This window comes from Ptychodera flava, chromosome 15 (genome assembly GCF_041260155.1).
Source record: "Ptychodera flava strain L36383 chromosome 15, AS_Pfla_20210202, whole genome shotgun sequence".
Lineage (NCBI taxonomy): Eukaryota > Metazoa > Hemichordata > Enteropneusta > Ptychoderidae > Ptychodera > Ptychodera flava.
The window spans coordinates 5,966,273-5,984,276 of NC_091942.1; the positions used below are offsets into that span (position 1 = coordinate 5,966,273).

At 38.3% G+C, this 18,004-nt stretch overlaps 1 protein-coding gene across 3 annotated transcripts; it reads right to left on the reverse strand.

Annotated features, from left to right (window-relative positions):
* Positions 1-1,702: 1,702 nt before the first annotated feature.
* LOC139151010 (NTPase KAP family P-loop domain-containing protein 1-like) lies at positions 1,703-13,699 on the reverse strand. Of its 3 annotated transcripts, XM_070723527.1 has the most exons (8): positions 12,458-13,698; positions 11,522-11,701; positions 10,058-10,223; positions 9,743-9,912; positions 9,321-9,425; positions 8,176-8,368; positions 7,399-7,594; positions 6,880-7,061 (listed from the first exon to the last, which is right to left on the reverse strand). In XM_070723527.1, the coding sequence occupies exons 1-8, from the start codon at positions 12,488-12,490 to the stop codon at positions 7,004-7,006; spliced, it is 1,101 nt and encodes a 366-aa protein (XP_070579628.1). In that variant the 5' UTR covers positions 12,491-13,698; the 3' UTR covers positions 6,880-7,003. The 3 variants fall into 3 exon arrangements, with proteins under 3 accessions (XP_070579627.1, XP_070579628.1, XP_070579629.1); XM_070723528.1 differs by lacking the exons at positions 6,880-7,061; positions 7,399-7,594 and adding an exon at positions 7,604-7,862 and having other exon boundaries at positions 12,458-13,699; XM_070723526.1 differs by lacking the exons at positions 9,321-9,425; positions 9,743-9,912; positions 10,058-10,223; positions 11,522-11,701; positions 12,458-13,698 and having other exon boundaries at positions 1,703-7,061; positions 8,176-8,296.
* Between the last annotated feature and the right edge of the window lie 4,305 nt (positions 13,700-18,004).

Sequence of the window (18,004 nt, forward strand, 5' to 3'; positions counted from 1 at the left end):
CCTTTTTTTGCGCAATGTACCCAGTTGTAAGAGATCAAACAGGTGCCACTGTGCGTCGGTTTTGAGTAATTCTCCAACTATTGCATAATTGACTGCATTCTGTTACTTACACTCAGTCCTGCACCTAAACTCTTCACACGGCGTTAGCATTTGACACAACTCAGACAACTGACAACTATTTTAGTGCTCTGTTCTTAAACCAATACTGACTGTTAGTTTCACGGCCTAGGTAAATCCTTATTTTGGTGTCTAGATAATGGATCATTAGCCGTAGTTTAGTGAATTGAAGTTTTTTTTGGTGCCTGACGTAGCGTGATTTCTTTGGAAATATTCCACAATGGATGTTCGCAAGTGGAATTCAAATTCCATGACTGTTTGATGGATGTCTTCTCTGTGTAAAAGAATATATTTACCTGTCGGGAAAAATACACATTCATGACAGCAGCATGGGAAACTCTTCGGATGCAGTATCATTATGATATATTGGTTGTCCGAGGTTTAAGCAAATAATGCATGGATACTATCGACAGTCTAAAGATAAACTGATGTTGTAAAATACGTTAATCAATTGAAGGACATTTTGTGATTTGCGGAAGAGAAGTTATTTAATTTGCGCTCCGAGCCACACAGGGTATATAATATATTCAGTCAACTTGAATTCTTGTCTTGAAGACGGTTATAGTTACAAAACAAATACTATTCGACCACGGTGGGCGACTGCCTTTTACCAATTCGCCTCTCTTTGTCCCCATCCGGACCAAACTTACTGTAGTCGCTACGTACAATGTATCTCACACACTGTGTAAACACCAAATATCGATTATCCATATATTCGATTTGACAACTTTATTCTACCTGCACTGGTCTAAGCATAGGCTGGCAATTATATTGTAAACTTCCTGTAGTTTGAATTGCATTGTGATTTTGACACAGTTTTTTAAAGTTATTTCTTATACCCTAGGTCATACCAGTAAAACATTGTATGTCTGACACTCTTTTGCATGACACTTTCATCGTACATGTTCGTATTTTTTTCAATTTGATGTGTATAAATATTCGCAGCAATATCATCGCTTGTTGTCTCAGTTTATGCAAAAAGACTGCACAAAAAAGATCATTGGTCGACTTGTAAGAATAGAAAACATTTAGGTTTTAGTCAACGTATGTGATATATTGATTGGTTGAATTCTGTCAAATGTCGACACACTCGAAAAAAAAACAAAGCGAATAAACCATAGCACGCGTTTTCTCAAACGTTCCCTGCGCAACATTTAGTTTTCTATCAGTCTACAAAAATATCATTGTTTTGTGTCTCTCTTTACATCTCTAGGAAATTTACGGTTTCTGCTTCAGGGGAATACAAACATTAAAGTTTCTGTGAGTCCACCAGATGATCTAAAAAGGGAATGTTTACCTCCTGTTTGCATTGCAGTTCCCCGTCGACCCGAGTTGCATATGCAAGAGAAAAACGTTGCTTGGACGGAATGGCAGTTTGAAAGGAATTACGACTACCAGAAAGCCTTGCGAGGTTTTCTTGTAAATTGTTTATTTCACCAAACAGTCTACATAATAGTTTACACGTTTTAAGTTAAACACTTGCACAGACTGAACTAAATTATATTCAAGCTAAGGAATAAAGTGTCACCTACTTTTATACATGTTATATGAATTGGTACAGACTCAGTGACGTGAATTGCCAGTGGGAATAAACAGTTTCAAGTTATATAAAAGCGAGATCTCTGTACGTTTTCTCACGCCTATATTGTCTGCCTTCCTATCTACTGCAATACTCCTCTGTCTTACAGGCCTCAGATGTCATCGGGAGTTTCATATCAGTATGCACAGTGCTGATTGTTTATTCCGTCATGAGGGAGGCGCGATAATGTTACACCCATCCGTCCGTTGCGCTCATACAAATATATCAAGTGCCCTTATCCAATCAAGGTTCATGACCATGTGAACTTTGGCACACATTTAAAATAGGTCATAAAATTCCAAATCAATCAGCTGGTATCTACGATCGTCCTCACTAATAGTAATTTCCTGGGTGAATAAAGACAAACTTTCCATCGGAGAAAACAAAAATATAATTATCGATCACGTGATACACCAGCATGTGACATTTCTCCTCATATAATCCTCATCACGAAAATCTGCCAGGTAATATATGCGAAGTCTTTCACCAGTGTTTTGAACTTCTACACCTAAATCTTAATCCCAAGCACAGGATTAGATAATCAAACACAGACAGTCGTATTGGTCGTCTGTTTCATAGACTTACATTTCGTAAAATCTTCATTTCACAGAAATTTCATTTCATTCGTTGACGCTACATTTAAGCTTCATAAGTGGTTTCATCTACGCTGTTTCTCATTATTTGTGTTCCGACTGTTTAAATTTTCTTATCGTACGCCAAAGTCATGTTAAAATGTTATAATTCAACCTGTCAACAGAGTCAGTGTATGTATGTCATATCCGATGTTACTTTTCGACAAGTACTGAGTCTGGTCAGGCCTTGAATTAAGTTGTCAACAACACTCTAAGGGTATCACTTTGTATTTCGATACACTGTAAGAGATATAAATATGATCAAGATAATAAAAAATATTTCAAAATCTACAGTTATTGCCCCTTTATTCACTATGCAGAATGGCCATTGTGGATACTTACACCCGATTTCAACAACACAACATCATCAACGCCATTATGGGTCACTGATTAGATTTAAACGCACTCTATTGAAGGCTTTCTGTATCGCCAACTGGATCATCAACTTTTATTTGTGGGAAACTCAATTTCCTTCACACAAATCACAGCATTTGAAACATTCATTGACATTTGTTAAGTGTCCCAGGAGGCTGCATATTCCAAAATAATTATTCAAAATCTAGGGACTGTACAACGTGCCGATAGATATAACTTTATGTATTTACTTAAACGCCTGTAAACGCCCTCGAGAAAACACGAGGGTCTATGATTTGACCCGTTGAATTACTTAACCATGCGTAGAATTCATCTCATTCGTCTTCCTTGTTTAATGTTTTCGCGTCCACAAACCCCTATTATTGTTTCAACGTGGAGGCAGTATATTCCTCACACGTGAAAGTTATGTGAATAGATCTAAATAACCAAATGTTTGAATTTGTAAACATCATTCCTTCACTTACTACATCGGCTGTGGTTAAGACACTCAAAGACCCCTCAGCTGCAACCTTTATATCATTCACAAATAACAAAATTTTCATTTACATGATTTTGGTATTAAATGAGACATTTTATGTAGACCAATATCAGTTAAAGATCTAGGTGTCTTCTCACCCCTATCTGAACTACTTTGCACATATTAATATAATATGGTTACTATAAAAGCTCTTTAGCTACTATTAACACTCATAAAACCTTGTATATAACGCTATAATGGAGCCAACTTGAGTACACCAGCCAAGTATGGTCTCCACACTAACTGTATCTCATCCACGTTATCGAAAGAGTTCATTGTAAATTTCCCAAATACATGTGCGGTAATACTGGCATGACCTAATCATCTGGTTAGTGCAACCCACTTAGCTTCAACATTTCACCTTTACAAGGGCGCAGGACTTTTCTGGATGCGGCACTCTTTTACAAATGTATGTACTCTTTTTTAACAGCTCCGATATTCTTGAGCGCATCTCATTTCATGTGCCTTCTCGCTCAATACACCAATTAAAACATAATGCATCTAGAACCACTGTTCATTCTAAAGCATTTTCACAACATCTATGAAAAATTTGAACATTATTTTGAACAAAGACTATTTTTGATATTTTTATTTCGCAGATGTTTATTTTATAATATTAACTAGTGTTAGCTCTGTGTTCATTGTCTTTGTTTCTCTGTTATGTTTTATATCAGTTCGTTTTATCTTTTGCTGGAACTGTAATTGGACTATTGCCCGTTGTTTCTAGCCAATAAATAAATAGATAAATACATCACGGATAAAGTGGAACGTGTAGCAAGTGTCAGTCGACGTCGGAGACAATAAGGGAAGATATTTCAATTCCTGAAATCACAATTCATCTGCAGTCACACCCTCGCTGCACGCTGGTAGACATCACAAAGACAGTTGCATGGTGATTAGTTGAAATGTTTATTATATATTGTACGCTGTAACTATTCATGGTAAAGTTAACTGGGTTTCAAAGATACTACCAGATATAAAGGTGAAAGAGAAATCAGAAAGGTTAAATATAAATCTGATGTGGACATTACAAATCTGTTAGTTTTCTGTGAAAATCTTTGCAAGACATTTATTAATAGAGCAATAAAACCACAAGTTTTACCATCGATTCCTGACAGTTATTATATGTGACTTTTGTTGATAGCGAGTCTCACAGTCTTGCTTGTTTAAACTGATCAAGCTGAAGGTGACCACTCGTCTGCAATACCGATGGATGCTTTCAGAGTTATCGTCATAAAACTGGTCTGCGTGACAAACAACTGAACAGGAACAATGAAGCAGATTTTAAGTATCACAATGGAATTATTTCTTGGGGACTTTATAGTATGAAATAAACTTGAAGTTTCAACACTCTCGCACTGACATTGACTAATGAATAAAAAGTAAAGTAAACTGCATTGATAAAGTTTTCCTTGGGATACTGGAAAGGAATAAAGCAAAGCATAAATTCTTCTTTATCTCTTTAGATAAACATTTACTTTTCCATTCTGCTGCAGGGGAACACTTCCCCTTTCAGTTCAAACTTTCCAAGTTGTCTAATTTAACTATTAAAAAATAGGAATTACAGATAATCTCAATAAAATTATTATTTCCTGCTTATACAATTTATGAATTGAATACATAATCAATTTTGAACTGTTGATGACAAAGTACATTTCTGTCCATGAACTTTAACGTTGACCAGATTAATGTCGAAATAATAGGTGCAGCGTTAAATTTGAAATCAAAATCAAAAACTGTTGAACATGCTTCGAATGAGATCAGAAGGTTTATCATTCATAGTATTTTTAGCGCGCTAAATATTGACATGGATGCATTCATGTCAAGACTGACAATCAAGTCCTCTTGATGAAACTCGTTACAAAGCCCTAAAAGTCTATAACTTGATTCGTTACATCTTCCTGAAAGTCGAAAAGGGTGAAATTATATTTTTTGTGTACTGATGTTATAAGCGTGATTGGTAATGGCAAGTGACCTGCATTAGTATGTCAGATTGTGAATGTAATTATCATAATTGACATATGTGCATGACGTTGCACACTCAGGAAAGTGCACAACTTTTAAGTAAACACTGAATAATAGGTCTTTCCCAAAGATGGCTGTGATCGAATTTATCCATCTGTGATGTCACATCTTGCCTGTGCGTGCCTGATCGAGTACATGATGGCGGGGTCGAGGTGTATGGTGTAGGGTAGTATTTGGCGAACATCTTCCACGTCAAAGTTCTCCATCTCGGTGTTCAGTAGTTTTTCAAAGAGTTCGGGATCGGCATCCAGAGTTAAAAGCATTTTCCAATCTCTTGGCTTGTCCAACCTATCTTTTATGAGTTGACAAATGCCTTTAAGCTTGTCGGACAACTTTACCGTGTGACTCATTTCAACTCCAAGATCTTTTTTCTCAAAGTTGTCTTCAATGAAATGAATCATGTGAGCCGACCTGTAAGGCCATTGGTCGAGGAGCACTATCCACAGAACCAATTCGCTGGGTAGGAACGCGGGAGGGCGTCCCATCACTTTCACCATGTGAGCTGTTATACAGAGGGTGTTGTAGATATTCTTGATACTTCTAGGGCATCCCTCGATGTACTTCAGAACTCCATTTTGTAGTTCATCTAGCATGCTTTTCATGAAGGTGTCATCTTCATTGTTTTTGTTAACACTCACTTCTAGGAATTCAGTTTCCTCTTCGTTAATCTTCATCCTGCGTTGTCTTGTCTTTGGTTCCATCAAATGCTTTTTACCATTTCTAATTTTCTTTTCTCCGTCTTCTTCACTTAACTTTTCTTGATTTCCGCTGGAAGCATTTATTTTGAGTTGCTCAAGGTAGGAACGCTTCGACTTCTGAGTCATCAATGGGACACAGAACCGAATTTGAAGAAATCTTTTGAGATATTCGTTTCCCGTCAGGAAAGCTTTCTCAGAGACAGCACCCAAGCGTTTTTCGATGGCCCCCGCGACAATCCGTGGGTCTATCGCAACGATGCATATGAACGGAGAGTTTTCGTCAGATAACAATATCTTCATTGCGTCTATCACGTCAACCGCTTTGTCATGAGAACATTTATCCAGATCGTCGACTGTGATCACTACACGGACAGGTTTCTTCTTATACCTGGCAATCCAGTTAATCAGTGCCGAAGCGATCAAAACTTCACGTTTTATATCTGCCATGAATCCCAGTTTATCAGAAAAATTTGGTTTGTTTACCATGCTTTCGATTTTTGCCTTTTGGGACTTAATTAATGTCGAGACGACATTCACGATATTCTTTACATTAGTGACGAGCGCCATACTCAAAACGGTCACAATAGCGCCCTCTACCGCAATGACTGCGTTACTGAAAGTAAATGGCGAATCTGACTCCGGGATGGTTGTATTCGACTCCAGTTCAGAGTCAAGCTTGATTTCACCGATACCAATCAGAATGGCTAGAATCACTCCAACAATGAACAGGAGGATTAAAAAAGCCAACAGACAGAAATTAGGGATTGGGACAATAATCTTCGTCTTCCGTAATATCTGTTTCGTCTCTCCCTTGGCGTTTTTGCCCTGAAGGTAGAGTTCACTCGGGTTTGCGACTATGCGGAAGAACCTCGTCTTCCAGTAACCGACATATCTTTCGATTTTACCGACGAGGTTGGTGACAATTCCCGCCCACAGAACGTTGGACCCTGCATACTCCCAGGCATTGAATTTTACAAAGATGAAATCCATTTCGTTGGTATCAAACACTTTCTGCGGCGGCGGTGGATAGTAAAAGAGAATCAACAGCAGAAGTTTGAATTCACTCCAGGCACCACCTCGACTGGCTCGATATGCGGACTGCATTTTGCACAACATGCCTGAATAAAAAGGAATTGATGAAATCGGGAATCGTCTAATGAAATCAAGTCGTTAAACTATTGGGATTTTCAAGTAGTGCTTTTAAGCAGCCAGTGTGAAAATTCCCGAGTAAATAATTCAGCAGAGATCTCACGATTAAAAATTGTTCTAAAAAGTACTTGCTGCATTTCTGTTTCCTGCGAATAATTCTATCGAAGATCATCACCCCTTTTCATCAGGGTAAATGAAAAACAATCTTGCAACAAAATATGTTTCCTATTTCTATGAAGCCAATAAGGAAAGTCATTTTAAGAATTACATATTTAATTTGGATCAAAGAAAATTTGTATGTCTTACTTGTCAGTAGCGTCAATAGAAACGTTTTGCCCGAACCACAGGGCCCTAGTATTCCAATGGTTAGAGGCGTTGGTAACTTTTTGCTGTACAGTGCGTTTGCAATTAAGACTCTTTGCATACTTTGTGTGTCCAGCGGAATCGAGGTCCACGTCTCGATCATTTAGGAGTTCAAAACCAATGGATTGACGATCAGAATCTGAAGGGTAAATAGACGGGTTTCAGCACATCGCCTCTTGTTGAGGATTAAATGCTACTGCACTGTAATGGTGAACAGAATGGGAATGATTGTATCCGGACTTGATAATGATGGTGACGATGACGATGATGACGATGACGATGATGATGAGGAGGAGGAGGAGGAGGAGGAGGCTGCACAGGCAGTTGCTGTGGTGGTGGATGCAGCAACAACGACGACGACGATGTACAATCATGTCATCCCTGAGCGTCACGATATTATCCAAGCACTGTGATTTAATCATCAGTTAAATTGACTGTCAGCATTAAAACTTACGCTTGAATTTTGTTACATGGAAATAATGTCATTTTGTACCGTGTGAAAAGAATGTATTCGTCAACATGAACTCTGTTGACGATGATCAACCTGGTTGAGATGGGAAATTTTTCTTCTTGGCGGTTGAAATTTAATATATATTGAAAATTAATAAATAATAATAAACACTGTTAGCTGTCAAATGTGCTGAAACTCATTGTTTTGACAATGTAGAAAACTAAACATGGTCGAAGTTGCGACATGTACATTGCAGAATAATGGCCTACCTGATGGCATCGAATCAACTACGGTGGCGCTATTAACTCTTGACTGTACCACTTCTTGGATTCGTTCACTTGTACACTGCATTGGCGTCTTGTTTTCACTGTTCTCAACTGCTTGCAAGTCAGGATGTAGCTTCAGAAAATGGAGCAGCACATTTTTGGATTCACATTTAGCAGCAACATGTACCGCCGTTTCCTGTTGTGGAATTTAACATAGAATGTCAAAAAAGAGAGACCAGAATGGGGACGCTGTAAAATATGTACTAACACCGCTTTCAAAATGTCAAGTGCGGATTTTGGCCGAGATTGAGCTTTGCAGTCTAGGATTTTAGTCTTTTAGCATTTAAGCGGGACGTAAGGTCTTTCGAAAGTTTTATAGAAAATGGAGAATATTGTCACTATTTTGTCAGTTGAGTGAGTGCTGCTACTTTTGCAAAAACATTTCATATTGTTTTTAATTGGTATAAAAACTTTGATTACAATTTGCAAGTTGCATGTTGGCGCCCTTTTTGTGTGGACCTAAACTAACTATACATGTACATCAATCGTTACAATTATTTACATTTAAAGAGAAAAGAATATACATTCCTGTCTATTTTTAACAATCACCGCATGTGTTATTTATGTGATGTTGTTCTTAAATTTATCAGTATTTGGAACAAAACTTCCATAAAGACACTTTTGATCCACTCTTTGTCCCTAACGGAGTTTTGATATTGATCTTCTCAGTGCACGTGAAGTCTACATACATAACTACATATTTACTTGTGATCTTTTTGCGCCGAAGATATAATATATGTAATCTGTTAGCCATGACTGAGCAATATTTAGCTTCTAAAAAAAGGCAAGTGATCAAAAGAATATGTTCATCTAAATGCTAGCGACCTAAAAGAGTTTTTACAACGATGAACTGCTGACTTTAGTAAATATTTAACAAAATCGCATGGTGCAGTACTCAGTCGGCTAAAACTTTTACAAATTTTAAAGAAAGTTGAGATATCTGCTTTTGCCGGAAGTTTTTCAAATGAGAACCATCTGAATGGAAAGAGTAGCCTATGTTTTCTGTACGTGTGATGTTCATGTTTAATGAATCAAGCCAATGAGGACAGTAGCGAATTGCTGAATTTGCAAACTCAAAAATCACTCACTCCTTCTGAGTTTCTGGAGGCAATATCGTCCTGATTATAATTTTGTAGTAATTTATCAATGGCGTCTACATCATTCATCATGGCTGCTGCCGATAAGTCATTGGCCTGAAATTAATAAGTATGCGATAGCAGCAATATCAGTAAAAATAAATCATACAAAGAATGAAAAACATTAAGATGTGATTTCCCTTCGAAAACGTCATATGTGATTTCCTGTATATCATTCGACATTAAGATTACTTTTACAAATCTTTCCTAAAAACAGTGTTGAATGCCATAACGAATGATGACTAAGTCATGCGATTTCTCTTTGAAGGTAATATGGAATTTATCCTTAAAGATAAAGCTTTAGATCTGTAATCTGTTTTGAGTCACCACCAGATAATAATTACTCTAACATTTTATCATACAGATAAGCTTACCTTATCTTGCGATGTTTCTCCCAGGCGGAGTTTGACGTCAATTGTGAAGAGTGGGCCTTCAGCCCCGCTGTCCTGAAATAACTGCCTTGGACTAAAGTTCGAATCAAGCAGCCCGGTAAAAATGAGATATGAAGTGTCCCTCATGTCCGACGACTTTAAGTCTAGATCACCTGCGTATAGCAAACCAGACGAAGTCAGAATCTTTTGTACGCTATGTTTCCTAACAACAACAAAGCAATGAGACTAACAAGATTACAACAAACAGAGTTTGGCAACATGCGTAGTTTAAAAAGAATATAGAAGATAATCATCTACCTTTAATGTCACTTGTTGACAAGGGCTTTCCACTTTCGTCTTGAGCAAATAACCTCCATTTCAGAGAGCCATCATGGTTACGACGACATGCAATTTTCCCTGCCTGTATTTTGAAAGCGCCAAACTCGAATTTCCAAGCAACAAGAGGGCGCTCTTCAGAACCATACTGGAGGAAAAGACAGGAGTGTTCATCAACACTACAACCTTATCAGGCAGTAGCATATTTTACATGAAATACTGCAAAACAAACTATGAATATATTTGTAGAAATTTGATGAGCATAAAATATTTCTTAAAAAGATTTTATGGTCTTCCAGACAGTATATACTTCAATAGTCACGGAAGACTGTCGACAGTCCCTCGTGCCTTGTGTATCTTAAAAACAGACTTATCTACTGTGACATGTTGCAAGTGCCGTGTAAGTGATGGGGAAGGGGAGAAAGGGAAGGAGAAGTGCCCAAAATATAGAGACAACGAGAGAAAGTTTGAACGCTGAGACGTATGCTTTGTACACAGAAAGAGGTTGTTTGAGGCCGCGAGAAAAATACTGCGTGCAAGCAACTCGTTGACCTAGAAGAGTACTACCAATCGGCTATTATCTCGTTGTGAAGAAACTGGAAGTATCAACGTATATATGTCAGCAATTTGGCGAGATATGGTGAATTCAAAGAATTAGAGCGGCGATAGTTAAAGGCTTGTGTTGCCGAGGAAAACGAATTCCCTTGCAGAAATCAAATGACCTATGACCTATGAAATTGAAAACTTACGTCGGCTATGTCTTGAACACTGCATGGGACTACGTGTAATAGTATTTACAGTTTTGATGGAAACCAAATCCGAGGTCAGTAGTCAAACTAATACTGTAATATACGTTCATTTGATCACAATAGCTCTTAACATGACTGAATTTTTCTGTCGTGCATAACAACTTGATCATGAGTCTACTTTGAGAGGAAATGCGGAAAGTTACAGGCAAAACTTTCAACTGTAAGTTTTTGTGTGTCACTTTGATACATCTTTGATACGGAGTGGTGTCATTTTCAGTTGGCGGATTGTACTCTCAGTTGTCGACAACAAGCCGTGTATTTCTTCACGTAAACTTCTTTATTTTTATGGTTGACGTGAGTACAGTTAAACAAACATTGGAAAGTTCCGGGTAAAATCCGCGATGCCGGAAACTCTTCTTTACCGAGAACGAGGGAACCTATTAGGAGACTGCGCCTACTGATTCCAACAATCAACATACTAGAGAATTGTAGGATGTCATAGCGATGTGCTGAAGTACATGTACACTGGCAGCGTTATTAAAGTTTATACGTGATGGTAGTCGTACACGTTTTGGGTTTTGAAAACGACATTAACGCACAATGACCACTAATACCGGTTTGGTGTCTTACATTCCAGTGTTTATCAGAAGTAGAATCTAAATGGGTACAACCATATGAAATTGTTATAGAACGATACCTTTATCTCGCGTTGATAGAACAGCCCTGTTTCCAATCCGTCGACTATACGTCTGTGGTTCCTGCCTCCATATTCTCTTACGTACTGATCTTGTTGTGTCGAGTATTGAAGTTTGAAGTGACCATTTGTGCGCTCTTGCTGGTTCAGAGTAAAAACCTCTCCAGTAGGTTTGCAAAATCGCTGAAATTTAATCAAAAATTTAGTCATTATTGTTATCGGTACATTGGTCCTCCTTTGAAGTTGAGGTGAATCGGAGAATTAAGCCCCTTCACCTTAAAGTTCCTCTCAAAAGTTTCGTTGAGTTGTTGGACCCATGCAGATTTGTGATTTCTTTCACTGAAGGCCGCCGTCTTCCAGGCTTACGTTGTTTACACACAATCGCCCGTTTTCAATTTTTGTTATCTTTTTTCAAATATACCTCTCCGTCAAATTGGGTTCGGAATAACTCAAAATGCATTTCTTGAATGTTTAACACTTTCAATTTATTTCGATTTTACGCCAAAACATTGTAAGGTGTGCCCATCGATATTATTTGATGATGACGTCATCAAAGGTGCGTATTCAGTAATTTCTTATGATCTTACCGATTTCAACTGCATTTCATCCATTGGTTATTTTGTAACACTCATACAGAAATTGAAAGGGAATTAGCATGACCAATGAAGAAATTGAAAGGGAATTAGCATGACCAATGAAGAAATTACCAGGCTTTGTAATGTCAAACAACTTTCAGTTCACTCGAACTGCGAGATCACAATACGCGGACTTGGCAGTTAGTGAATCTGTGTCAAACCATGTATTGTAGAGAGAGAGTGTGTTCACAAGCCACTAAAAACACCATATCCCTCTTGGGACTTCTTCCATCTCTTATACTTCTATATTAAACTTCTGTCACATCTTAAAGTTAAAATAGGATTAAATATGGTGCGAATTTACCTTTTCTTCGTGACAGAAGTTAGCCGTAGCCATTTTCGCTTTCTTCAAGTTCCTTTCTGCGTTTGCGGGAAATTGGGAAATGAGCTTTGGTTTGGTGATACGTTAAATAATACAGGCCAATACCCGCTTATCTCTGATAAGGCAGTGTAACAAAATACATGTTTGCATTTATCGCTTGGAAACGTCGCAATGCTATTGGTTCCTCGTTTAAACTATTGAACCCACACAATTTCTCTCTTCATATTTGGGTTAGAATATTACACAATGACGAAAGTATGTGACAGGATGTGATTACTAAATACCTGTTCTTCGTGAAGGAATGTTGTCGTTGTCGCTTTCATTGTCGAGTTTCAACATCTATCCATGCGTTATTTTAAGTATTTCCCTTTTGGGACAATGTACTCAGTTTAAATGGAGCTAACAGGTGCCACATTGCGTCGTTTTTAGGGGGGGGGGTTATTCTCCAACTTTTGCATAATTGACTGCCCGGAGTTTCTGTTATCTACACTCAGTCATGCTGCAATGCGACGGCAAATATTTTATATGCATCGTAGTAATAGACCATATACTGCAGTTAAGTGAATTGAAGCTTTTTGTGTCGGTCATAGCATGAATTCTGTGGAAATATTCTACAATGGATATTCACAAATGTAAATTAAATTCCATAACGGTTTGATGGATGTCTTCTGTTGTAAAAGAATAGCTTTACCTGTCGGAAAAACGGTACAAATTCATGATAGCAACATTGAGTGAGAAAGGCATTGCAACTCTTTGGATGCATTATCAGTATGATGTATTGGTTGGTGTGTTTACTTGAGGTAGAATGCACCCTTGGGACAAATATTCGAACTCTACATTTTTTTTAAATGTCTTTCTGCTTGTGGGTACTCGTTTGAAAGCTCTTGGCGTGAGAAATTGTTCCATCTTATTATTTTTCGAAAATCGGAATTTTTTCCTCGTGCAGTTAACACAGGGATGGCGGCTATTTTAAATTTCTAATGTCAGTAAATGGTAGGTAACTTGCTTCTCTTGTACCAAACTTTGCACAGTGATCCCTGATTTATATTCTTTATTTGGTAAGATAATAGTACAATTTTTCATTCAGGAAAGTTTGAGCAAAAGTTAAAACCTTAAACGTACTTCTTTTGTGAAAATCGAAAATTTAATTTTCTTTATTGAGTTAATACAGGAATAGACGCCATTTTTTGTTTAAAATGTGAGTAAATAAGGGTAATTTATTTCTCTACGTATTTTTGTACAATGACTCGTGACTTTTATTCTTTATTTCAAAGGGGGAGTATTTAAAGTTTCATTATGGAAAGTACATGTAATAGAAAAGTTTAAGTCTTCAATTTCAAGGCGCAAACTACATAGGTGGGATGGAGTCTGATTCACAGACGCAGTCTACTATTGTCATGCTGCTACTGGGTAGGACATCTGCATGGTGATGTCCATGCTGATTAATCAACAGAGCTCTAAAAGAAAATGAAAGTAAAGGAAAAAAATCAAGTTTCCTTCATTGTACTTTTTATTAATCAACAGAGCAGAGTTTTTGAAGAAAAAAGAAAGTATATGTTGAAAAGCAAGTCTTGACGGAATTAACTTTCACACATTGTGTCAGATGTCACTCTGGGGATCGGCTTGGTTTAAGTGTAGTTGAATCGAGTTTAGTCTAGTGTCTTGTTAAATTTTACGTGCTTGCACTATCTATTATTGGGATTGTGTGGGATTCGCCAAGTATGAGTGTTTTTTCATAAATTTTATGAATAGGGCCTGGTGAACATAGTGTACACGGGAAGTTTTCTTCAGTGGTACATAAATCGTTGAGTCTATCGTCTACTGGTGACTGTCAACAAAACATGAGTTCGTGCACGTACACGTTGCTTAGGACAGACCGTCATGCGCAGTTTTGGCCCTTAGCGGAAAGACATTCGGGGCGAGTGCGAGCTGTCGCCTCTCGGCTGTGGTTAAAACATTTTAAACCTATCCTATAGGGCATTTACCTTTGTGACCCTAGTTACGTCGGTACTTTTAGCTCAGACGTCCACATGTCCTAGTTGTTCGAGTTTTAGACAATGAAGGCATGGCGTACTGTCGACAGTCTAGAGATACCGGTGTTGTGAACTAAGTGACTCCTTCAAATGCCAGATTGTGATATGCGAAAGAAATGTCATTTTAATTTGCTCTTTGTACCACATAGGGTATCGTATTTCCGTCAGCTTGAAACTTTATCTTGAAGACGGGTTTTGATTATTAAAAAAAAACAAAGACGATTCTATCACGATGTGCGATTTTGTTTTACCGATTCGTCTGCCCTTATCCCCAATCTGGACCATACTCACAAGTTAGGGAGCATTCGTTATTTACGGGTAGGGGGGAGCCGGTGGAATTTGAGCGACAAATGAAACGTAAAAAGCGACCCCCCCTCCAAATCAAATTTCTAAAATTTGCCCCCCCCCCTCAATTCATCAATTGTAAAATGTGAACCCCCCCCCCCCATGAAAAAAAAAAAATCATCAGATTTGATTCATTAACCCTTCGCACCCTGTGGCCCCAGCAGAGGAAGACTTCAGATTAGTTCGGCATGTCCCGACCGGAAGTAAACAAAGATCTAAGATGGCTGCTCCCGTAGCCATTACCAGTGGTAGCTGAACTGGACGCTGCTTAGCAGTGAATTGCGTGTGTTGTCGGCGACTTTCATGTGCAGACATTACACGGGACTTACAATTGAGCTCATCATCGAACATTAGTTAAAGTCGCGTGTGAACTATTTGTGTTTCCCAGTCGCGTGGTCAAGTCTGAGGTACCTCTGCGGTAACGTTAAGTTTTCCATAGAAATTGTTAAGCATTTAGAAAGGGTTTGAACAGAGTTTTTGTTCTGAAAGTGTGTTCGACTCCTGCCGTCGGGAGGTCGATCAGTAAGGTTACTGTTACCATGGAGTAATATTTATAGTTTTGAAGCACGGTTTTACTATTTTATATGTAGACCCCGATATTTGACACAATATAGTAATATACAGAAGTTGTTTGTTACATTATATGACTGTGTGTTGGTTCCTCATTTCAAGCCCCATGCTGTGTAGCCCTGCGTACAGGTGTGTGCACGTGTGTTCCCAGCATTATATGGCCTCTACCAAAGCCCCGCAATGGTCTTTGAACAGACTTGAGGTCTCTGCGGCCTGGATCTGGACCGCAATGAAGACTAAACGGTCTTTTTGGCCATAATTCTGCTCTATTGGGGCAAAATCCTTTCCCTGCCTACCTTTCCTCCTAACCAATCCCAGAGAAGATGCGATTGACTTCTCCTAACGTCCAAAACCGCTCATTTTCTGAAACATAACATACTCGACAAGTTGTTTACCCATGGAGATCCCCATTTTGAATCTCGCTGCAGAGACCCCATCCCAGTTATCTCCACAGACCGTTGCAGGGCTGTGGTGGAGCCCGTATACGCCAGGAACACACAGACCTGTACTCAGGGGGCCGACTCGCAGCAATTTCGAAGCTGTTATCCAATTGGGTGGCTGAATCTTACCAATATAATGAAAACAATACAAATAGACTCCCTAAGTGGCTGTGAATAGTGACAATCGACCAATCAGATATAACCTTGCAATCACGCTGCGAGTCAGCCGTACTCAGGGCTACATGCTCTGTTGCTGCTCTAGAGAGGTTAACGCCAGTCTCGGACTTGTTGGCCCTGCTAGAGAAATAAATTTGGCTGAGCTTCGGTCGGTTATTATTCTGCCGTCTCGAAACATCGGTTACACAAGCAACATTTCGGTGAAATTCCAAAGTCAATTTTGTTTTCCATAACTCAATACCAACCTTTGTAAAATTTGACCCCCCTTCAATCATTGATTGCAAAATTTGACCCCCCCCCCTAAAAAGCGGTTTTGTAAAAGTCAACCAGCCTGATTTCCACCGGCCCCCCTCCCCGTAAATAACGAATGCTCCCTTACTACCATGCGCATTGTGTAAACACCAAATATCAATTATCCATCTATTCGATTTGACAACTTTATTCCAACTCCATCGGGCTAAGTATAGGCTGGCAATTAAATTTTAAATTTCCTGTAGTAGGAATTCAAATTTCGACAGCATTTTTTTATAACTTATTTCTTGTAGCCTATTGGTAGTACCAGTAAGACAGTTTATATCTGGCACTGTTTTCTGTGACACTTTTATCATACTTGTTCGCATCTTTATTTTGATGTCCATAAATCTTCGCAGCAATACAATGTCCTGTTGTCTCATTTTATGCAAAAACAAAGTTGGATCATAGGCTGATTCGTTGGAATATGAGACATTTAGGTTTTTAGTCAACGTACGTGATAAATTGATTTATTGAACTCTGTCAAAAATCGACACACTCAAAAAAACGAAGTGAACGAACCATAGCACACTGTGTCTCAAAAAATCCCCGCGCGACATTTAATTTTCTATGAGACACATGATTTCGTGTACAAATTTCTTTTTAAATCCTTAAAAAAATTACTGAAATTTAAATCGCAGTTTCTGGCGCGGGAAAATACAAACGAAGTTTGTGTAAGTCCACTAAATGATCTGAAGGGGAATGTTTTCCTTGGGTTTGTATTGCGGTGCTTTATCGATCCGAAATGCATATGCCAGAAAAAAAACGTTGCAGCGTGAGATAACAAAACACACAGTCATATCAGTCGTCTGCTTCATAGAATTTCCGTCTCATAGAATTTTTTTTATTAGTTGACGTTACATTTAAGCTTAAAGCCGTTGCATCCACGGTGTTCCTGTGTTTGACTGTTTTACGTTTCCCCATCCTACTCCAAAGTCAGATTAAAATGTTAGAATTCGACTTGTCAACAAAGACTGTATGTATGTCATATCGGTATTTTTCGACTACTGACTCTAGTCAGGCCCAGAATTAAGTAGTCAACAACAGTGCATGGGTAACCCTTTTGTATTTCATAAATGATCAAAGATATGTGCAACGTTATATTTGTTGTCCATTAAATTCACTATGCAGAATGGCCATTGTAGATATTTACACCCGATTTCACAACACAACTTCATCAACGCCATTTTGGGTCACTGAATAGCGGATTGGATTCAAACGCACTATATTAATGGCTTTCTGTATCGCCAACTGCATCACCAAGTTGTTATGTGTGGGATATTCAGTTTCCTTCACACAATTGCAAATCACAGCACTTAAAATAGCTATCAAGGTTTGGCATGTGTTAAATGTCCCTGAAGGCTGCATATTCAAAAATTACCAAATGCAAAATCTAGGGATTGTACAACGTTCCAGGATATATAACTTTGTGTGTTTACGTTGCAATTGCCATGTAAATTCTCAGAACTTATCTTCACTTGAGTGCTGATCAAAAGTCTATGACTTCCAGTTAAACCATAGACCCTCGAGAAAACATGATGGTCTATGATTTGAGCCATTGAATCGCTTAATCTTGCATAGAATGCATCTCATTCGTCTTCCGTGATTAAAACCCCTGTAGCTGTATCTCTTGAAATTTGTCGACCTGAAAAAGGCTTTCTATTTTCTGTTTT